Raw genomic sequence first — 13,456 nt, 5'->3', positions numbered from 1 at the left:
AGCGAGGACCCTCATAGGATTCCTCGCGCCATTCAAGACAAACAATAGTTCGGCACACGCATTTCTTTGGCTTGTTTAATGTTTTTTAAAGCTGCTATTCCTTAGACACTTTCATAACTCTTTTTTATATTTTTAATTATTTTATCTCTATCGCTTTTATCATGTCTCTCTCACCTTACTCATCTTTGTTGTGTTTGTCATGTTTGTGTTGCGGGTGGTAGACCTTTCTGGGGAGTGTTGTAACATGGTGAGTTTATAACACCATCAGTTTCCAATTAGATATTAACTAGACAGGTAAAAGCACTGTCTGACATGCCTACCACAATCCTGAGGTCACAACAGAAGTTGCACGAATCTGTGTAAAAATATAAAGGATGTAGATGACATTGTTTTGAGGTAAGAAAGAAAAAATTGGTTTATAATTTGTTATATGATCATGTTAATGGATGTTAAATGATAGAACTGGTATTATCTGAATCATCAGCTTCTCCTGTTTAATTTGATACACAACATCCGCAAAAGCTTTTTTTCTATATGTTTTAAAAACTAAAAATAACATGGCTGAGCAGACGTTGAAGGTTGTAACAACAGCACATTCAAAAAGATGGTGTTTTGCTGCGCCAACCTTCTTCAAATGCTTTTAAGATCTGGGCTCTTTTAATGTGTTTTCTCATTGTCTTTGTCCTCCAGGCAGATGGACAGAAGGGCGTCGATGGAGGTCTGCTGCCTGACGCCAACGGGCGGGATGGGGACCCCAGCGGGCAGAAGGAGAGCGACGGGAAGTGGCAGAAGCCGCGCATCTCCCGCAAGTCCCTCATGAAATGCTGTCTGGTCAAATGGATCATCGCCAGTGCGACGCCCCAAGGCTCAAGTATGACTCTTAAAAACCCAGAAAATGTTATGAACACTGTGTGAGGAGTGGAGGGAACAAATTACAAAGGAGATGCTTAATATAGTATTCAATATTCACCTGTGAACCGTACCCAAGTCTGCATAAAAAGGGTGGTCTGGGGTACGGTTCACGTAAATTCAGGTATGGTTTGCTGAATGCAATCGTACTAAATCATGGAAGTCAACTGTTATTCATGATGTATGATTTGACAAAACTTTGTGTTCTCACTCACTTTCCTGACAAGCGTGACTGATGCACTGCAAGCAGAGAGTATATTCTGGTCGCCTTCAGCAGAAATGGATTCCTGCGTTCTTTAGGACATTTGCAGTACAATCGCGGCAGATAGACGCAAGTGCTGTTATGTGCTGATGCTATGAAAACAAAACCAAAGGTTCAAAACCCAAAATATAAAAGTGAGGTGAGCATCGTTATGTATTTTCCTCCTTCTTTTGTGTTGTTGTTGTTGTTGTTACCAAGCAACGGTTGTAAACAGCTGCTGCTTTGATGCAAACACAATGCGGTTCGGACCCTAATAATATAATGTGAACACAATCCAGCGGGGTAGGGGGAGCAATCGAACTCTGGTTCGGACCAGGCAATCAAATCAAGTGTGGAAGCACCCTTAGAGATATACTGTATAGTTTAAACTTACTTCTGCCATAATTCTTTACCTGGCACAACCCCAAATCGAGCTTTTTAAGAAAATCTCTTGAGGTTCCCACAAGTAAAATGACTTGTGATCCCGTGTACAGTATGTGTGCTTAACTCATATATAGCATCATTCAAGACATTACTGGAAGGTAGCACATTATGCTCCACTCCAGGGGCCGTATTCACAAAACATTTTATCTTATCACTAAGAGTTCTCCTAAATAGCAAGAAAAAAAAAACTTAGCTAAGAGTTTTCTCTTAAAACCTATTCACAAAGCTGCTGAGACAAACTTTTACTAAGGAATAGTGAGAACTCTTAAGCTAAGAGTAAGGGCGGGATTGACCTTGTTGCTATAGATGATGTCAACATGCTTACTAACTATGCACACAGTGATTGGCTGATGGTGGAGGGGTCTCTGTCAACCATTTAACTCTGGGTTTGGGCTAAATTCCAAGATTCCTTGATCCCATCGGACAGTACGCCAAATTTGCTTTTTTTTTTTCTTTTTTTTACATTATTTGATTATTTGTAAGTGTCAACTAGTGAAAACAACTGCTACAGTTAATCAGCATTATTTATTTGTTAAATATTTATTTTTGGTGTTTTATCGTAGATTCAAATCTATATTTTAAAATATATCCTATATTCAGCACCCAAGGCTCTGTCGCTATTGCCTCAATGGTGTACAGTGTCTTTGGGCGGATTGCTGAGTCGGTTTTATTAGCAACGGCCATTAGCATTGTTTGTGATTTGGTCTTAGTGATTTAGGAGTCCTCTTGATTACTCCTAACATTTCACAGATTTAGGAGCTAGTTTTAGCATTAAATTGCTTCATGAAATACTCTTAGAGCAAAAATTTGTCCTAAATTTAGGACTGACATGCCCATTATTTTTTTTTAAGAGTTTCTCCTAAATCGACAAGTTAGGAGCTACTTTTAGTCTTAAGATGTTTTTTGAATATGGCCCCAGGTTTTCTATTTCACGCCACATGCTCGGTGGTGAAAGAAATGCCGCTCTGAGCGATCCTGGAGTGAGTGAAACCTAGACTTTCAAAATCATGCAACTCTGCACTAGCTTTTGTTCCGCAACCACTCACATATTCTAAGTCTGAAATTTTGTGAACACAAAAAAAAAATACAATTTGGGAAATATCACTGTAACAAAGTTTGCTAATAAGGGAAGAAGGAGACGGGAACCGGCAAACGATCAGCATAACTTTATTCACAAAATAAACTGAAATAACAAAAAGCGGCAGCCCCTCAGGGACAACTGCCGCATAAACTAAAACAAAACACCAACATAAATGTTCCAGGCCTGGTCCTCTCTTGTCTTCCACTGTCGTCATTCCTTCTTTTGTTCTTCCAGAGCTTTTCTGTGGGACTCAAGACCGGTGTAGCGTGGAGGTGACACTCATTATCACTCGTTCCACCGACCTCGCTCTGTTCCATTGGCTCTCGGCCCTGTTCTGCTTGCCACATACCCCCATCGCCCCTCGCAGGCTTGGGGACACCCACAAGACTGCGCTCTAATCCCCCCTCTAAACTGTTGTGGTGCGCATTAACACTCGTGCCACCAGCCTCGCTCCATTCCCACAGCTCTTGGTCCCGCCCTGCTTGCCACAATCACCTAGCTGTTATATTAGTTCCAGTATTTGATTGGTCGAGCAGCGTTCCAAAAGCGCTGATATTTTCAGCATCATTACTCCAGTCCTCAGTGTCACATGATCCTTCAGAAATCATTTTAAAATGCTGATTTGATCAAGAAACATTTCTTATTATTATCAATGTTGAAAACATTGATAAAATTTTTGTGGAAACCATGATGCATTTTTTCAGGATTCTTTGATGAATACAAGATTTAAAAGAACAGCATTTATTTGAAATAGAAATCTTTTGCAACATTTAATACATTCTTTCTGAATTAAAAAAAAAAAAAAAAAAAAACAATGTTTGAACGGTAGTATGTACTATATAATCTACAACTGTGAATATACTACGTACTGTGTACTATCTATCAAACATAGTGCTGCTTCAACACTATTAAGGCAACACTGTTCAACAACTCTGCCTCACTAGACACTCAATCTGATGTCATATTTTCCTGTTCTTACACCATCACTCTCTCTCTCCTCCTCTATTTTTGCTTTCATCTTCTTTCACTGATCCTCTCCCTTCTTCCCCTCTATAAAGAATATTCTAATCTTAGTTAATTATCTTTCTCTAATAACTGTGAGATGTTTAGTGAGTGTTTTATGCAGGGTTTGTGTGGTATTTAATAAGTAACTTGTGTCAGACCGCTCGGGGACGGTGTGAGGGGACAACATGTGTCTGAGCTGCAACATCCAGTGTAAATAATTGACAGAGCACCTCTGTGTGTGCAGTGACAGTGAGCAATGTAGCGTGCATGTGTGCCTACATCTGCAGGGCTGAGACCCCAGTTCACTTTAAACCCTCCATCCCATCAGCATTTTTTAGCAGCCTGAAGTGTCATCTATTTTCTGTTTTTATGTTCAGACAAGACTTTGGCCCCTGCTTGGGCTTTTTACAAAAAAAATCCATTTCTACAATCAGTTTGTGTGCATGTAAAATAAGCAATTAGTAATGTAATTTAATTTTTTTTAAAGATATAAAAGTTCATTTGTTGTTGTTTTTTAGCAGCTCCCTGGACCAGTAAACTGCTGAATCAGGTGCAGAAATATGATTCTGCTTCACCTATTGAAACAAATCATTTGGGACTCAAGACAGCCTCCAAACTTTGTCTTCGTGCAAGTGAAATGAACTATGACTGGAGGTTGTTGAAATCAGGTTTTAAAACTATTTCCTCGTAACTTAAGCCTCTGAAGAAGAGCATTATAATCATTAAATGTTTTTTGTGAGACCAGCATTTAGGAAGGACTTACTTCCACTGTTAGTGAATTTAAAGGATTATGAGCTATGAGAAGCTCTACTTCTCATTTGGTATAATCCACGAAAACCAATGAATTAAATAAGCACAATAATTTTCCATTTAAATGTTATGAGATGGTTAATTAAAATGAAATTAATTAAATTAGGAGTTGAACCTAGAGGTTACCCATTTAGGTTTGTTGGGCACACTTTGGGTGGAAACAAATATCACATAATTTATATATATATATATATATATATATATATATATATAAAACAAATAATTTAAATACATTTTTTAGGAGGCTCAGTCTCTGCCTCTGATGGACCACCATTAGAAAGAATAGTACCTGATTTTATAGGAAAAATAATAACGTGTGTATGAAGAATGGCAAACATGAAACTCTGGATCAGGAAAGAGCGAGATGCCAGAGGTGGCAAAAATTCAGAATAGATCAAAGCAAGAAACCAGGACAGAATCCCAAGTAGTCAAAGTCCAGCTGAACTCCATTTTTTTTTCCTCTGTACTTTGTATTGTGAGCCCAACAGATGGCAGTGTGCCTTTGAAGATGGAAAATATGGACAGCCTTCACGAATACAATTACCTTAGGCTGTGAGTGTACTGAAATGCCATATAAACTAGTATAACACCTAATAACTAGTGAACATTTAACTTCAACTTTACACTATCATGTAAGTAAGTGTCATCCCCTAACCTACTATTCAAAAGTTTGGCAGCACAACTGTTTTCAAAATTGATAATAATAACAAATGTTTCTTGAGCAGCAAATCAGCATATTAGAATGATTTCTGAAGGATCATGTGACACTGAAGACTGGAGTAATGCTGAAAATTCAGCTTTGCATCACAAGAATAAATTACATTTTAAAATGTATTAAAATAGAAAACTTGTTATTTAAACTTGTAATAATATCTAATGTTACTGCTTTTACTGTATTTTTGATCAAATAAATGCAGCTTTGAGACTTCTTTCAAAAACAAACAAAAAATTGTATGTATACAGAATGTGTGTATGTATTTAGTCTGCAAATATACAACTTTAGAAATCTGGTCAGCAATATTTTAAATGACAAGTTTACAAGAAGATATTGACACATTTGAATGATTCTATTCCAGCCACATTCAGAACTAAATTGTACTGAATCAATACAGTCATTGAAGCTATTTTTCACCTAGATCTGTCCTTGTTTTCAGACAAATCTCATTTATGTTATTTACAGTTTTCTAATAATCCCTCAGCAGCGAGATAGGTGCACCATTCCCTGATGCAATATACTGACACTTCTTATTGAATGCAGGAAATGTGATTTATTAATGCAATATTACTTGAGAACCACTGAGAAATCCTGATGAGAATTATTGGATAATTCCTGTTGAGAAGGTTTTCCTTATTAACAACTATCCATTTCTGTATTGCTTTGGATACATACAAGGCATATTAATATGCAAATATGTCTCACATTTACATGTCACCTAAATCTTGAGACTTCATTTTCAGGCTGCATAAATAATTGCAGGCAAAACATTTCCCCAGGTTCCCTCACCAAAACAAGAACTCAAGACATCTATAAGTAATCCCCTATGTTTGATATATCATTCTAATAGACTATAATGCTGGTTCAGCAACAAGGCCATTAAATTAAGAGCTGTGCTGAGTTTTAATCACTTATATGGAGACACTCCCCTGAGATAATATTCACCCTCATGCATACTATAATGCATCGCCTATGAAAAACATACACAGCAGTTTCCAAATTACATAAAATAAATCTTTCATGACTGCATGTTATGTTATACACTACTATTAAACATTTGGGGTTAGTACAAATATATATATATATATATATATATTCTTTTAAGAAATAATTCTATTATTCAGGATGAATTTTCAAATTGGTCAAAAGTGACATTAAAGACTTACTAAATTTCTATTTCAAATGCTCAAACATTTTATTCATCAAATAATCCTGTAAAAATGTATTACAGTTTCCTCTAAAATATTAAGCAGCACAACAACAACACAACAATAATAAATGTTTCTTGAGCATCAAATCAGCATATCAGAATGATTTCTGAAGGATCATGTGACACTGAAAACTGGAGTAATGATGATGAAAATTCAGCTTTGTCATCACAGGAATAAATGAAATTTTAAAATATATTCAAATATATGATTTTTAATTGTAATAATATTTCACAATATTACTTTATTTATTTATTTATTTATTTATTTTATAAATAAATGCAGCTTTGTGCATGAGAGACTTCTTTTTTGAACAGTAGTGTAGATTTAGGGCCAGATTTACTAACAGCTTGCACCAGCACAAACCCTCTTTTGGTGTTAAATAAAAAAAAACTATTTTGATTTACTAAAGACACGCAGTGAAAAATTAGTTTTGAAAAGGCATGGACACAGTTATTTTTGCATCTGACCTTATTGCATATGCAGTTGTAGGAGTTTCCCTTTCAAAATTTATGGGAGGAGATTTACTAAGATTTGTGGTAGTCAATTTACTGGTATTTGCACATTATTTAACGCCCAAAAAAGCATGTCTTAACCCATTTTGCGCTTGACATGCTGTGATAATAGCACATCAGAGAATCAGACATCATCCGAAGATATTGTTTGCCAAACCACGTTAATTTAATTTGCGCTGCTCTTCGTACAGGGTTACAGCAGGTCTTAATAAGGTCTTAAAAAGTCTTAATTTGACCTTACACAATTTAAGGCCTTAAAAATCTCTTAAATTGGAGCAGAAATTCTTAAATTCAATATCATGGTATTAAATTATGATTTTGATGCGGAAAACATGGACGGAATTACAGAATTCATTCCTAAAAATGGAATTTACTGTATAACGCAGAATGTCACTGAATTTGTCAAATTTTGGATGAATAAATCAAAAGAAGGTCAGGACATTTAAAGGGTTAGTTCACTCAAAAATGAAAATTCTGTCATAATTTACTTACCCCCATATCATTCCAAACTTGTAAGACTTTCGTTCATCATATAAAGCGATTTGAGTCTCTTTAGATAATTTGGACTAAACCTGCATATGTATTAGTTTTACAATCTCTTTATAAAGTTTTTGAAGCGACAAAGTCGTAGTTGTGAGGACTGTCAATGGAGGGACAGAAATCTCACAGATTTCATTAAAAAAATATCTTAATTTGTGTTCCAAAGATGAATGAAAATCTTACAGGTTTGGAACGACGATGAGGGTGAGTAAATGATGATAGAATTTTCATTTTTGAGTGAACTATCCATTTAAATATGAATCCTGCATGTTCTGTGTAAATAAATGGTGCAGACGCACGGTTTTGTCTTCTACACACATACTCTGCTCTGAGAGTCATTTAAAGGGTTAGTGGTTTATAATAAGGTTCATTAGTTAACATTAGTTAACTACATAAGTTAACATGAACTAATAATGAACTGCTCTTATACAGCATTTATTAATCTTTGTTAATGTTAATTTCATCATTTACTAATACATTATTAAAATCTTGTTAACATTAGTTAATGCACTGTGAACTAACATGAACAAACAATGAACAACTGTATTTTCATTAACTAACATTAACGAAGATTAGTAAATACAGTAACAAATGTATTGCTGATGGTTAGTTCATGTTAGTTAACACATTAACTAATGTTTAACTAATGAACCTTATTAGTGTTACCGGATTAGTTCACCCAAAAATGAAAATGTCATTACTCACCCTCGTGTCGTTCCAAACCCATAAGACTTTTGGTCATCTTCGGAACACAAATGAAGATCTTTTTGATGAAATCTGAGAGCTTTCTGTCCCTCTATAGACCGCTACACAATTGAAACTTTGACACTTCAAAAAGTTCATAAATAGGTCATAAAACTAATCCATATGAATTTAGTGGTTGAGTCCAAATTTTCTGAAGAGACTTTATGATGAACAGATTTAATTTAGCTTCATAAAATTGAGTTTAAGCCACTAAAGTCACATGGAGTACTTTAATGATGTCTTTTTCCTACCTTTCTTGACCTTGGAGTGGTAGTTGTGTTGGATCTCTATGATGAGACAGAAACCTCTCAGACTTCATCAAAAAGATCTTAATTTGTGTTCTGAAGATGAACGAAAGTCTTATGAATGTGGAATGACACAAGGGTAATTAATGACAGAATTTTTATTTTTGTGAGAACTAACACTTTAACAATGAGACCAGGCTGCAAATTGAAGTTCTTCGGGAATGACTGGAATCCCTTGTGGTTGCTCTTTTTTCTTTTTTTTTTTTTTGAGACTCAGTTTTAGGTCTCACAGGAGGAGGCAATCGTAACAATAAAAACACTTATTTTATTGGTTACAATACAAAGCAGTTAATGCAAAAAATAAAACTTAAGCTAAAAGCTCTATAATCAAACTCTAAAGCACTCTTCTTCTTCTTCACTGTAGTCTTCGTCTGTCTCATCTCCGCTTGGGGTTTAACACCTTCTCTTCACCCCTATGTACTGTACCTTCTTGTTAACCTTTGTGGTTGGTTACAAAGCATTACATTCAGGAACCTAATTTACACAAATTTTACTCTCTCTCATTCTGTTTCTATAACAAACAAAGGAAGTCAAGTACACTCATATCCTTTTAAATATTACATGTACCTTCAAAGCAATATTCGGGCATCTTTATACTCAAACATATGACATTAACTTAAAAGCAAGCAAAATAATATTTCTTTGAAACAGGAAAATAACAATATTAATATCCAAAACACTCCCTGGACATTTACATTTAGAGAACATATTGAAATGTTATGTTCCCTTCGATGTATTCCTTAAATTTTCTTTAATTAGTCTTAAAAAGGTCTTAAATTTACCATCATAAAACCTGCAGAAACCCTGTTGGTAGATTGTGCTGGTTATAATAGAAATGAGCTAATTTCACACTAATTTGCCCTGTTTAGTATGAAGTCTGAAAGTCTGTTTAGCCTGAGTTTAGTGCCACACAATTTATAATTTCCCTCCTGTCCTATGTCAGTCCTAGTTCTTTCAGTATCTTGCATAAATGTAAAAAATTCTTCTGTTTTTTAATTTTATGCAGACAGAGATTTTAGAGGGAGATAAGAGAGTTTTAAAGTTAGTTTCTGGCAGGCTCCAAAGGCCATGTCCTCTCTTCATGTATTGATTTCCCCCATCTCACTGATGCCTGTGCCCGGTTTAAACTCATGCATTAATAAGTGCAAACTCATCAGCAATCATCTTTGCCCTCCTGCACTCAGAATTATGATGGGGAAAGTTTTTCATGCTATCAGTGATTGGAATATCTTCCTTTAACCCCTTCAGACCTGAATTATGTTCCACTGAGCAAAAAAAAAATAATTATCCACTTGATATTTGCTCTTCTTTAATGTATAAATGAGTCTAAAAAAAGAGAGGAGCAACAAAAAATGAGTCATATTTTAACCATACAGTTCTTATGAGCTAGAGTTCAAACACAATATGTGAACTATAGCATTGAAGATTTTGAAAATAACACATACTGTAATAAAGAGCAATGCAATAAGAATGTAGAGAAAATGTAAGATGATAAGATGAATTCTCAAAAAACTTATTTTATTATTTTTGTTGTTTGCAGTGAGTGAATATGTGTGTGTGTTTGTGGGTGTGTTTGTGTGTACTTGCTGGTTTTGATAAATATATTAGTGTGTGTGTGTGTGTGTGTGTGTGTGTGTGCGCGCGTTTTTGTGATTTATGAGGACACAAATTTGTATAATGACATGGGTATTACACTGGTATTACGACGTAAACATGTTTTATGAGGACATTTCATGAGTCCTCATATTTAAAATAGCTTTAAAAACATACTAAACAATGTTTTATTAAAAATGCAGACATTTTTCTGTGATGGGTAGGTTTTGGGGTAGGGGCAGTGTAGGGGGATAGAATATACAGTTTGTACAGTATAAAAACCATTACATCTATGGAATGTCCTCACTAAGATAGCAAAACAAACCTGTGTGTGCGTGTGTGTGTGTGTGTGCACTCATTTCACATTCGCCGTTTCTGTTTTTCACTAAAACTAATGAAAAACTGAATGACAGTTTATGATCACATTAAAAACATAAAATCAGATTAAAAAAAATATGAATTATTAATTTTATTAAGATCTAATGTCCATTGTCATGGACATCAAACTTCAAAAAATCCTTTGTTCTTCATCTCTGAAAGATCTTCAAATTAACTCTGAATATTATCACTTGATACTATTAAGATGATAATAGGTGCAAGTTGATGAACTACCATGAACATAAATCTGCATATAAAAGATAAAAAAGGAGCTCTTCCTCCTGTCTAGTTGGTTAGCCATGCCTGTCATTTGTGATGCCTGAAGCTCAATCATATTAAGCTATGAGTCATACTTTCATTGTGATTGGTAGATCAGGCACCAATCAGTGACCAGGCAGTACTTATATTATAAAAACATGAAATCTTATTGGTTTAAACCAAAATAAAACATACTTAAAACATACTTTTTTTTTCTCAGGCATATGCTTAATTTGATAATAATTTTTGCTTTAAATTTTGTTTTATTTTGCATGATGTTTTGTCTTAATTTTATTAATTTTGTTTTGTTTTCTTTTGATATATTTTATTAGTATTTAAATTGTATTGTATGAGGATATGTTTTGTCTTGTATGTTGTGCAGCACTTTGGTCAGCATTTATGTTGTTTTGAAGGGCTAAATAAATAAACTTGACCTTGACCAAAATCCATGTGATGTCCATTCCAATGGATGCAGAGTCTGAAGCATTTCTGATTCTGATGCACTATTCTCATATTAGTAAAAACTACGGCTTACATGATATGCTGATTAATCAATCAAAAAATCTATATTTTCTGGAAAAAAAAACTCAATTTATCATTCAAAAACATTAAATAATTGTTGCAGATGTGTAAAATAATAAATAGAATTAAATTACAAAACAGTGGTTTTAAAGATCAATGTATTGTTTCCCCATATCATTCAATCAAAATATATTGCATATATAGTGCATTTCACAAGTGAGTCCGTAGACTTCAGCATCTCATGTATGAATATCACATTTTTAAGATGCTGTGTCAAATTTAAAATATTCAATGTTCACTTTGCTCCTCACTTTGAATGGGCACGAAGCTTCTGGTTTCATGCTTGGGCAGCTGATGAGGAAAGAGAGCTGCAAACGCTACAGATAGGCACAGTCAAGATTTTCACATAATTTTTACACACGGAAGAGCCATAAAATAGTCATAATGCCCTTCCGAGCGAACACTTAAGAACATGTTGAGTAAAGTAGACTGAGGCAGTAATGTCATGATTCATTATATGGATGTTTTAATAGATGTTGTACAGTAGATGCTGAGGATAGACGTTATTAGGCAAGTTTAATTTTAGATGGACTAGCCAGTCCACCCATGATGAATGTGGCGTACAAAGTGGCATATCAAATGATTGCATTTTAGTCTGTATGTCTGTGTTTACTTTTATTTATTTACTTACCATACTTTTAATTATATATTTATTTAAATCTTACTATATTTGTAATTATGTTAGGTTTTACTTAAGGTGTCTCCACTTTAGACAAACCTTAACTACTTCACCATAACTATCAAACATTATTATATGGTGCTTTGGAAAACTTGATTTTGAATGGTCATTCACAGCATTCTGTTTCTGTGGTCAGGTATTCTTGTGTAATATCCACTAAACTCTCAGTTTCTCACTAAATGGCCTTAGGCAACCAATTTTGCTATATATCTGTACTAGCATCATGTATCTCGTATTACTGTGTGGTCTCTATCTTCTCACATACGAAAGTCAATATTTCATTTTATTTATTTATTTATTTATTTGGCAAGTAGCCATGTAATAAGTGGGATAATGTACAGTCATCCTGTCATTATCACAAAACAAACCTCCTTTTATACCACAAAGATACAACACCTCTCTTGTATGTCCAGGTATATTGTGATTTAAATTCTGTATTTTTGTGTCATGTAAGTAAATGAATGCTTCACCAGTTCAGCTGCTTCTAAACATACTCAAATTATGGCTGGCTCATCATTGTGCATTATTGCTAGAGAGATGGAGAGAGAAGAGGGAGTGTCTGTGTCTTGAGTTCAGACTCTTTCGGTATCCATACGGAATATAATGTCTGAGGAGGACCATGACACACTAGTCCATGGAGACCAAAGCCACAGGAGGTTTCCGCCGTACAGTTGATGTTGTTGTGGAGGAATTTCTAACACTGTGACTTTAATCTGCATTTATTTTAAAAGGACGTTATTTGAAAGGATCCGTAGTGCAGGCTTTACTGTACAATTTACATTTGTGGTTTGTTTACAGCTTAATGCATCAGTGATTACCTGCGAGTCTACAGGAATTCAGAATTGTTCCAGGAATGGAGTCTTTAAGGACTTGTTGCTGCAAAGTAGTTTAAAGAAACATTGATCAAACAAGATGAGTTGCTTTTTTTCTAAAATCGTTCAAATGGAATCTAGCATAACCTCTTGACCTTGTCCTTAAATTTTCTTAAAGTAATCGCATAGCTACTCGCAGCTAGCACTCGTTGCAATGGTTATTCAGGGCATGGAGCTGTTTGCAGTTGCTGTAGTGCTTCTTATGTTTATAATGGTACTCAAACAGTTTGGTATCATGGAGCCACTGCTGGACGGTAAGAACCACCGTATGGTTTTGATGTTGGCCTTAGTTCACTGTAAAATTGTAATGTGTAGTTGGAGCTGTTTATACCTGACCAGACGCTTTAACATGAATTACTGGGGTAAAAAGTAGTTTTTTTGTTTTTGTTTTTTTTTAATGATTTGATGTTTATAAAAGAAGTATCTTATTCTCACCAAAGCTGCATTTATTTGATCAAAAATACAGTAAAAGGTGTAATATTGTGAAATGTTATTGCAGCTTAAAATGAGTCTTTTCTATTATAATATATTTCAAGATGTAATTTATTCCTGTAATGGAAAAGCTGAATTTTCAGTA

General features: G+C 34.7%; 1 protein-coding gene across 3 annotated transcripts in view; it reads left to right on the top strand.

Moving 5' to 3' along the window:
- Window positions 1-13,456, top strand: part of kcnip3b (Kv channel interacting protein 3b, calsenilin) — a 28,581-nt gene that overhangs the window by 5,575 nt on the left and 9,550 nt on the right. For 2 of the 3 annotated variants that reach the window (XM_051908796.1, XM_051908797.1), the window contains one exon: window positions 691-871. In XM_051908796.1, coding sequence (XP_051764756.1) covers window positions 691-871 — 181 coding nt within the window. Of the gene's footprint in view, window positions 1-690; window positions 872-8,350; window positions 13,134-13,456 lie in introns of those variants that run through there. The other variant, XM_051908798.1, reaches the window with a different exon arrangement.

The sequence above is a fragment of the Ctenopharyngodon idella genome, chromosome 10 (genome assembly GCF_019924925.1).
Source record: "Ctenopharyngodon idella isolate HZGC_01 chromosome 10, HZGC01, whole genome shotgun sequence".
Lineage (NCBI taxonomy): Eukaryota > Metazoa > Chordata > Actinopteri > Cypriniformes > Xenocyprididae > Ctenopharyngodon > Ctenopharyngodon idella.
This window is presented reverse-complemented; position numbering and strand designations above follow the sequence as displayed.